Below are 10,730 nucleotides of genomic sequence, written 5' to 3'. Positions count from 1 at the left end.
CTGGAGCGAAGGAGTGTAGGAGCAGAGAGAGTTGTGCAGGCAGGTTTTAATGACAGTTGAGGAGCTGCGGGTCGCAACTTATATCTCTAGACAGAGGAGCGTCTGAGAAAGCCTGTCAACCCCCCCCAGCCCTGCCGACATGAGCAAGGACAGTTTAATCCTGTAAGTACCCTGAACATACAGAATCACGTTATGGTTAACGCTAGCATTTTAGCTGCAGAGTGTTATGAAACTTTCCTGTGTCATCCTTATGAAAACATTTCTTTGCACGACATGAACTGAATATAGCATCTTGTTATCGGTTTATAGTCCTGTCCTCTCTACACAACAAAGTACTTACATTTCCCGCTCATTAATGCTGCGTATTAATCTGACAAGCATAGCTCCTTCCGTTTGTGTAGAACTGACATTCAGAAAACCAGAAGTCTAATTTTCTCTTGCTCACATTTAAAAGTAAATTCCCTCTGCAACTTGAATTATTAGCTCTCGCGAATCATTTGGATCTTCTGATAAATTCGGCATGTCGATAATTCATCAAAGAGCTATTAATTATTTTTAAAGTCGTAGTAATATATGTATATATATTATATATATGTGTATAGTATATGTATGTATATATGTATATATATATATACATATAAGTTAAACACCAATTGCTATCATTACTATTTAATTTGAGTGAGGAGTCTAATAGCAGTTCTGCAAATGTAAGAGTGTGTCATATATCCATAGTGCCAGAACCAAATTCAATCAAAGTAAAGTTAGCATAAATAGATTTTATTGATTCAAGAAGATTCCCGTCAAAGTTTGAATTTCAGTCAGGTTGTGATGCATCACAAAGCGGCCTTTCATTCAACCGTTTTTTCTGCTGCTGGAAGGTGATAAGCGAGCAGGAGGAGTGTTATCTCTCCTAATCACTCTGTCATCCACAGCCCTTCAGCTGGATGCCTAATGTGATTGCTGGTGGAAAGGGAGGGGTATGCCTGTGTGTTAGATAACAGAAGCGTGCTACTCTATTGTTGCCCTCAGGCTATAGTGACACTGCCAGCGAATTCCCATTCTCTTAAAGGGCTATTCCAGTTTCAAATTTAAATTTGGATTGTCAAACACATTAGACATGTTGTATTGTCAGTGTATGTTGGGCTGTTAGCTTTGCAAACATGTTGGAGCCATAGTCTGTATCAAGTTGTCAAGTTGCATTAGTTTGCCCTACAATAAAGCATAGTGAAATCGGTGTGAATAATATAACAAATAGGAGCAATGGGTGTGACTTATTGTCCACCCAAAGACGAGTCCCATCCCTGTGTCTTTTCTTTTTATTACAGTACTTGAACCTACAACTGCACTGCAACTTCTGAGGCATTGTTTTGATATTGTCCTCTTTCAGTCTTCTCTCCGTTTGACGCAGTGTTGCTCGATGAGCACAGAGGGAAAAAAACTGATGCTGAACCTTGTTTTTTTTCTTTCCATCCAGCCCCAAGGACTTCCCCCAGCTCCAGAACGATACATTCCTGCGAGCAGCTCGAGGAGAAGAAACCGAACATGTCCCTGTCTGGTGTATGAGACAGGCTGGAAGATACCTGCCGGGTACTGTCATCAGTGCTTCTTTCTTCTCTTTCCTGAAATCCCATTTTCTCTCCCTTACCTACTAAATTCAAAGGCATTCTCTCGACTTTAACTACATTTCTTTAAACAGTGCGATTTTAGGACAAACGACATGAGGGCATTGAAGACACCGTGAAGAAATGTATGTTTTGTTGAATTTTATGTGCAGAGTTTCGTGAGTCCAGAGCAGGGAAGGACTTCTTTGAGACATGTCGGTCACCAGAGGCCTGCTGTGAGCTCACTCTGCAGGTATAGCAATGCTTTTCACACCGATTCTGAAAGGTCTAATTTGAATTATTCGAACGAACTTTATGAATGATCAGTAGTTTACTGATGTTTGATTTTGGCCACATTCGACGCCATTTGTCATAATGTATTTTTATGCATTGATTCACTTTTAAGATACTTGCGAGTACAGCAGTGAATGAGTAGTGTTCCAGTATATTGTGTTGAGATGGTGACATTACAAGACAACAAATCACATTTTTATGCAAGTTATTTTTTTGCGTCCTTTTTTTCCGCTTTCAGCCTCTGAGACGTTTTCCCTTCGATGCCGCCATCATCTTCTCCGACATCCTGGTCATCCCACAGGTAAGGCTCATTCATTCAACATGTCGGCTGCACACATTCTCCTGTGATATCTTTGGGGGGAGTGCAAGTGGTGTCACTTAAACTTGCTAACATTTTTTAGCAGTTTATTAGCTGGTGTTATGCCGTGGTTGTGTATCTGTTGGCTTGTTTTGATGTTTTTCTGCCCCCTTTGGTGGCCAAGAAATGATGAATGCACCTTAAATGGCATTTTATTGTGTTGTGTGCATATAAGCAGTCAGCTTACCTTGTCATTAAAGACACGTCTTTTTTATTTATTCATTCTTTCCTTCACCTTCCTCCCTCCAGGCCTTGGGTATGGATGTCCAGATGGTGGCCGGTAAAGGTCCTACATTCCCAGAGCCCCTGAAGGAGCCGGAAGACCTGCAGCGCCTGCGGGCCAAAGTGGACGTGGACAAAGAGCTGGGCTACGTCTTCAAAGCCATCACGCTGACCAGACACAAGATAGAGGGCAAAGTGCCGCTCATAGGATTCACTGGAGCTCCGGTTAGAGATGATGCATTTAAGGATGTCTAGAAAAGCATGCAGGTGTTCTGGACACCAGGATGCACTAAACTGGAATTTAAAATTTTGCTTATTAGGTAATGTAGTTAAAAATGTTTAATGCTGTACTATGATTCTTACTGTCCCCTCTTTGCCACAGTGGACCCTGATGTCCTACATGATAGAAGGCGGGGGCTCCAACACCCACTCCAAGGCGAAGCGTTGGCTGTACCGACACCCGGAGGCCAGCCACATGCTGCTGAGGATGCTGACAGATGTGATAGTGGAGTATCTGCTGGGGCAGGTGGCAGCTGGAGCTCAGGTTAACATGGCGCACCACCACCGTGACCTAACATGGACCTTAAAGACTCAGAATGGAGCGTATTGTGTTTTGAGCATTTCCGAGCAGGACATAAATACTATTTGCAGATTGTGGCAGCTCTTCTGCAGCCCGTATGGAAACAAACCTGCTTCTCAGTATCAACACAAAAATCCAAAATGTTGAAAAAAAACAACCAGTGAGCTTCTGGCAGAGAAGCGTGACAAAAGAGGGAATGTTATTTATCAGAGGGTTTGTCAGCCTGCGATGACGACTGATTAGAATCACTGGTGATGTGGGGGTGAACACAGTGGAGCATTTAGCAGGAGTTATTAGTTGCTATCTACTTAATAAAGTGTTAACATCTTGTTGCGCTGCCCCCAAGTGGCCAAAAAAATCAGTTATTTAAAAAGAAAAGGTTAAAAAAAACAACCCAAAAACACTACTTTGTCCTCTGCTGTGTGTGTGTGTGTGTGTGTGTGTGTGTGTTGTCCAGGCTCTGCAGGTGTTTGAGTCCCACGCCGGTGTTCTGGGGCCCGTCGAGTTCAAGGAGTTCTCTCTGCCGTACCTCCGAGACATCGCTCGCTGTGTCAAAGACAAACTCAAGGAGGCAGGAAAGGATGTTCCCATGGTGAGTGAATGTGCCTTTGTCCAACTATAAAAGCAACAAACACACACTCACACATTTAGACTTCTGCAGTCACACTGTGGTACATGCCTTTTTTATTTCTCAAACTTCTGCGCACGTTGACGATGTCAGTGGCTAATGATGTACACCTGCACATCACCTAAACTGCAAACGAATCAACTGTGACAACTCCTACCTATTTATTTTTCTGCTCTGTTTTTCTGCTTGTGCTCTTGTTATAATTACTTTCTATATTAGTTTCAATGCTCTGTTCTATTCTTACCATCCGTCTGTTGCTTCAACAACACTTGTTTCCCAGGAGGGATCATTAAGGATTCGTCTGGTCTAATACAAATGACTGTTCAGCTTTATTACCAGGAGGTGGCAGCATTTCACCAAAAATGGTTCGTGATGATTCGTGCAGAATTTGCTTTGAAAATCGACTACTTTTGTGTGCCTGCGCGTCTTTCAGATTGTGTTTGCAAAGGATGCTCACTACGCTTTGGAGGATCTGTCTCAGTCTCATTATGAGGTGATGGGGCTGGACTGGACCGTTGACCCACGTTCAGCAAGGTAACACACACACACACACACACACACACACACACACACTTTTTTGACTTTACTACTGATATAGTACCTTACAGACCTTTGACTGACTTTCAACCAGAGCCGGGTCCTCCAGTTGTTGTTTGTAAGATTTGAAGCGATGAGATATCTGTGGAATGTGAGCACAAACGGAAAAGATTACCCCGTGTTCCTGTGTGTGTGTGTGTGTGTGTGTGTGTGTGTCTGTGTGTGTGTGTCTGTGTGTGTGTTCAGGGAGCGCACAGGAGGGAAGGTCAGCCTGCAGGGAAACATGGACCCTTGTGCTCTCTACGCTCCAAAGGTAACCTCCGCTCCCACTTTGGTGTCGGGCTCTCACATGGCCGGAAAACTCCACAACTATCTTTTATTGACTTTTGTTCATTTTGAAAAGACACACCACCTCAGAACAAATATATTTATGTTAGTGGTCCCGATCATAGGCAAAAAGTCCACAACTTTACTTTGTTACTTTTAGGTGACTGCATGACACCTCCATCATTCCCTGCCTACAGTTAGGTCTTTGAATGTCCTTTTTAAAGCTGTTACACATTTGTCCTTTAACAGACAGAAACAAGTAGTTTATGTTTGCTTACATTTAGTGGAAAGTCTTCAGGGTTAGTTACACACCGTATGTCATAGACCTTTTAGCCTCAGCACTAGTATGGGATTCAAAGGTGTAGTGTTAAGTCCTGAGCTGCCACGTTAAGTGTAAGGGTTTGGGCCAGAAGACATCTCGTGTCTTGAAGTCTGTCATGTCTCTGACCTCCGTCATGTGAATGGTTCAGTGGTCGACGGGGGGGTCCACACTAGAGTTCGGTGTTGTTTGAAAATAAAAAAAGGAAGGAAAATAACTGACTCTACACTTTTCTCAAGTTTTTCTTTCTCCGCTGGTGCTATTTTCAGCTCCCTGCGTTACGTGCTGTGAATCCTATTTTCATTCCACACTATTTCCATTCATATATTTCTGCTTAATACAGCGAAGGGCTGCAATTCATTCTGACAAACGTTTGTTTGCACGCAGCACGGCAGTTTATAGCTCCTCACCAGAAGTTCCTGAAACTGCTCCTCCTCCTCTGACCCAGTTTGAGCAAAGAGACGTCTTATAAATATTCTAAACCCATGGCTGATCCAAAAGGTCCGCCAGCTGATCCTTAACTTTAACCCTCTCTTTCTCCTCCTCCTCCTCCTCCTCCTCCTCTTCCTCAGGAGCGCATCTCAGACATCGTGAGGAGGATGTTGGAGGGCTTTGGCACGAGGGGCTACATCGCCAACCTGGGCCACGGCCTTTACCCCGACATGGACCCCGAGAACGTGGGCGCCTTCGTCGAAGCTGTGCACCAACACTCTAAACAGATGATCAAGCGGATGTGAACCATCTTCACATCCGCTTGTTGACGTGTGCCTGTGTGTGTCTGTGTGAGGGAGTGTGTGAAGCCAGAAACGCTGATGGAAAGAAAATGTACAATCAAGCATTGTTTTATTAAAAACTGTGAAAAGTAGAAAGCATTTGGTGTTTGAATACAAAAGGGCAAAACATGAATTCACTACATTCTCGTCCATTCAGGATAAACAAGATGTTGGTTTTCTGTTCGTCCGTAATATCTGGTCTGACCAGGAGTGGATTATGTGTTGCGATTGGAAAGGGATGACATCATTTTTGCAAGTACATGTGCATTACAAACGCATTTTCAGTTGTGTGGGATTTGTATTAATATTGGATCTATTCAAAAATGCTCTAAACAGCTTTGACTTGTAGATGAATTTTTTTTTTTTTTTTTTAGACATTTGTCATCCAATCAAACTCAACAAAATGTGACTTGAGCGCTTACAAATACATCTACAGACAAACCTCTGTAACCTCTTAATAGCTGTAAACATCTTCAATCCAAAGTGAGCTCTTCATCAGCGCGAGCGAAAAAACAAAGAGGATCCAAACCGCTGGGAGTTTTCAGCAAGAGCCACTGCTCTACTGCAGTGATAAAATCAATGTTTAAGGAGAAATGTCAGCACGCAGCAGCTGATCATTCCGCCGTCTAACATCCTTAAAGTGAACAAAATCCCCCCGCTGGATCGCCGCATGAAGAGTTTTATTTTTACTCCCGCAGACAGAAAAGCTTCTGAGAAATGCACGCTGTACAAGAAGATGCCTTATGCTGTTTTTTTTTTGTCTTTGTCTTTCACCCTAAATCTGTTTTTATTTCATCAAGTCAGACTTGTAGAAAAAAGTGGCTTATGCAGTGAATGGCATTGTAAGCATCGATGTGATTTTCAGAATATTAAAACCCATAAGTGTGTGTGTGTGTGTGTGTGTGTGTGTGTGTGTGTGTGTGTGTGTGTGTGTGTGTGTGTGTGTGTGTGTGTGTGTGTGTGTGTGTGTGTGTGTGTGTGTGTGTGTGTGTGTGTGTGTGTGTGTGTGTGTGTGTGTGTGTGTGTGTGTGTGTGTGTGTGTGTGTGTGTGTGTGTGTGGCAGTTTTTCTCTGTCAAGATTCAATAATGTTTAGTGAAATGTAATGTTGCTTTGTATTGTAGTATGCTTGAAGTACATTCAATTGTCTGTCCTCCTGCCTTTCAGCCTGTAGGGTTTGAGAAGGATGTTGATTCTTCGCTTTAAAAACAAATTGATGCAGCAGAACCGGAAAGATCATCTTTTTTTTATTCCATACATTCCTCTTCCTTGTCAAAACCTGGAGCATACGTTGCCCACAATGCAACGTGGCCGCCAATGCAGCCTCACTTCGTGCCGTGCTCCTTGGCAAATGTTGGCATGCTGATGTTAACACGTAGTCTTGTCTGTAAACTACTAATAAAACTAAGTCATTGAAAACTACATTTCTATTTCGACAACCACCACTTAGATGCTTTGGGTTTGTTTCCATGGTTTATGCATCAGAGTTGCTACTCCACAGCCAAGCATGGGGACTGACTCTGACTGAGGCTGAGGACTGGCCCAGAAAAAATGGGACAGGGACATGACAGGGACTGGGACTTTAACTGGGACAGAAGTGAGACGGTGTCCTGCCTGAAGGTGTGTGAGCGCGGTTTTGTCATCCAGTCTGAAGTCCTTCGAGACGTGCTTTGTAATGAAGGTCTATATAAATAAACAGCACAATGTGGCCTCTAGAACAACATTAACTAATACTGATGGTGGAGTTTCTGGAAGAATTCACTTTAAAAAAAAGAGGTTACTCAGTGTTCCAACAACTATTTAACGATGGAGAGAAATATGTGAAAGCACCACCTTCACCACCTTCCTCCCAACACTACTTGACCCTGACAGCTTTGAGGAGTTTGCAACCTTCTGGCAACTTGTTACATAATAAAAATAATAGAAATAAAAGTCCAAAACTTGGAGAAATTCACATGTTACGTGCTGCTGCCGCCACTTGGGATCACCAAACTATGAAGTGAAATCCACGCGATAACCACCGCAGCTGGATGTTGACTCGCTGTTTCCATCATGGCTGTTGGAAGCAGGCTCCAGGACAAGTCAGGCTGGTTGTGTTGAAGTCAATGAAAGGTCCTCCAGAGATACAACAATGCCCAACATTTGCCCAACGGTCCGGAAGAAATTAAAATCCCCACTTCTTTATGAAAGAAAAATGAATAACAATTGCCTATAATAAAAAATGCCTTGAAAAATAAACGTATATCTGTGGAGCAGCACTGTTTCTTCCTTTTTTCTATCTTCTATCTCAATCAATTAGCAACCCCTCAGATTTATCTTGTGAGCCCTTGTGGGGGTCCGGACCCCTAGGTTGGGAGCTACTGTTCTAGTCTGTCTGGATGGCACACTGTTATGACCTGGCTCACGATGGCCACAGCAAAAGGAGAGAGACACACAGGATTGAAGATTAAAGCTTATTTTTATTAACTTAAATCAAATCAAATTAAAAGCCAAAGATAATATGGGGTATGAAAATCAGTGGTGTTGCAAATGCAAACCAAATCCTGAAGGGGAAAACTAAAACACCATAACCAAAACCGGGATGTGTGTTTACCTGCGGAGGGAAGCAGAGAGAGTGATTACAAATCAGCCAGCTCTTTAGTAACCTGGGAACACTGGGGCCCACAGGTGCTCCTGATCACACCAAGCAGCCACTACACACACAACCAATAGAAATAGACCACTTAGAGCCGCCTTCAAGATGACCTCAGGGGTCACCACACACACATTAGAAGTTTTTGAAGAGGTTTGTTTTAAGGCAGCCCATCACGCTTGGCCGTGGTGGTTAAACACACCGAATCTCCCCACCGATTGTGGGTCATTTTGGGGTTTTTGACAGGGAAGACGAATGCACGGAATCTCTGGTTCTGCTGCATGAATTTTTGACCCTTTTTGCTTTAAACTCCATTGTACGTCCAACAGTGTTACCGGAGAACTCTGTTAAAGACAATGTAAACACAGGCTGTCTTGTGGTGCCGTTTTAAATAGCCTTCAAAATGGTTTTTATGTCCCATCATTTCTTTCGGCTCATTTGGCCAAAATCATAGTCAAAAATATCTTTAGTAGCGTTGCGTCAGTCGTAACTTTACTTCTATTAAAATGTATTTCACTAGAAAAGGATCAACCATGGTGTCATGGCCATGGTGTGTCCAGGTCATGTCCACCCTCATGTGGATACATTTCACATCCCCTCCACCATTTCCAATTCCAAAAAACGGACCCTTTTCATGTCTTCTGCAGCATGAAAGTGGAAAACATGTCTTTTTTGAAACCTTTAAGATGTGAGCATCAATCTCAAGCGGAGGGGTAGCCATTGCTTTAAAGTGTTTGGGAGCACTTGTAAATCTTTGAGGGTCATTTCAGGGCAAGCCCGAGGTGTTAAAGTCAGGCATCATCTCCACCAATCAGGATTCGTTACATCGTGGCATCGCCGTCACGACCACCAGTGAGAGCCTGACGAAAATCTGAGCATCCAATCACAAACCTCGAGGTCTTTTGTCTCCATGTGAATTGAACAATTTAGTAAATTTGGGGTGAATACAAAGCTTTATTACACAGAATTTGGCTTAAAAGAAAATGATGTGCATTATTACTGTAATCAGAACGGAAGCTCTTTACATGAGGACATGAGAAAAAAGGGGATCAGTTAATCCCAAATTGTGTTTTTCTCTGCGAGGCAGCTAAGAACGTCAGATAAGCAGATTGTAGTAAATCCGGTTGTTGTTGTTGCTGATGTTGTTGTGAAGGATTCCAGCAAAAATCATAACATCATGTGACCAGATTTGGTTTCAGGGGACCCCTCCTCACCAGTCACTGGGTTACAGTGTGGAGGCCACGTTGTTGTCACTGAGGTTTTGAACCATTCTGACTGTCAGCGCCGTTTTATTTTAGACTGAATTCATTCCTGCTGGTGTTTCTCATCTCTTGGTTTGACGTTTTTATTGTGACAAAATATACGTTTTCATTTTAACAGTTTTATTCCAAACGGCGTTTACGTCCATTTTGCAAACGTCATTATAGCGGTGACACCTGATTGGAGTTTTACATTAAAAATAAAATCAAGTATTTATATATTTTTTACATTAAAAGTCCATTAATTTACCCATTAATAATGATATAATTAAGATATTTTAAGGGATTTTAAATAAATTGATTAATGGGGTAAAATTTTATTTTGACCAAATGTCAATTTTAAAGAGTAAGAAATCTCTTAAAATTGACCAAATAACATGAAAACGGTCTATTAATTCGTACCTTAAAAGGGATTTAAATTGTATTATGATAAACATTACTTCAAGGGAGTTTTATATCTTAAAAACTGCAAACCGCATTAAAAACCTACAACCTATATTACATCCTATTAATTTATCCATTCATTTACACAAAATTGGAGAAACCTTCTGAGTACCTGCACCTGAAAATATGAAATAGCAACCAACCTTAATAGTAATTCATAATGAATGAATTTGTCAAATATTTCTAATTACTTGTAAATGAAAGGGAAAGTCATGTAACTCGTAAAATGTACATATTCAGATATATCAAGTGTTTCCAATGGGCTCAGTTCTCACTTTTCCAAATGGATGAATACATTTTGGGCTACCATACCAAACACGTGTTTGGTCTGTTTTCAGGGATAAGTTAAGGATTTTATTAAGTATACGTTTCAAAGTAAGAAATAGACGGTATTGGCTTCAATAACTGTCCAACATAATACCATTCTTGTGAAATTAGAGGCGTTTTTGAGCCAAAGTGCCATTCTTGGAGGCTCTTATTTGACAAAGAAACGTTTTTTGCCCTAAGGTGACGTTTCCATGCCTCATTTCTTCTCCAATGCCACTTTATATCTTTCCTTTTGTCTACAAGTCCCATGAAGAGACCAAAACCAACAATGTCTCCCAATACTTTCCGGTTTCCCTTCCCTGTCCGTGGCAAATCTTTCATTTTATAAGATAAATAAAATAAATGTTGGGACTATTTTCAGCTGCGGATTAATAATCAGAATCTGGAATACTTTATTGATCCCTGGGGGGAAATGATACAGTACCGTATTA

General features: G+C 41.8%; 1 protein-coding gene across 1 annotated transcript; it reads left to right on the top strand.

Annotated features, from left to right (window-relative positions):
• Positions 1-6,526, top strand: urod (uroporphyrinogen decarboxylase). The gene is made up of 10 exons (XM_070918929.1): positions 1-162; positions 1,475-1,587; positions 1,775-1,854; positions 2,134-2,196; positions 2,503-2,700; positions 2,858-3,019; positions 3,513-3,647; positions 4,117-4,217; positions 4,467-4,533; positions 5,439-6,526. The coding sequence occupies exons 1-10, from the start codon at positions 140-142 to the stop codon at positions 5,601-5,603; spliced, it is 1,107 nt and encodes a 368-aa protein (XP_070775030.1). The 5' UTR covers positions 1-139; the 3' UTR covers positions 5,604-6,526.
• The last annotated feature ends 4,204 nt before the right edge of the window (positions 6,527-10,730 follow it).

This window comes from Enoplosus armatus, chromosome 14 (genome assembly GCF_043641665.1).
Source record: "Enoplosus armatus isolate fEnoArm2 chromosome 14, fEnoArm2.hap1, whole genome shotgun sequence".
In the NCBI taxonomy this organism is placed as follows: domain Eukaryota; kingdom Metazoa; phylum Chordata; class Actinopteri; order Centrarchiformes; family Enoplosidae; genus Enoplosus; species Enoplosus armatus.
This window is presented reverse-complemented; position numbering and strand designations above follow the sequence as displayed.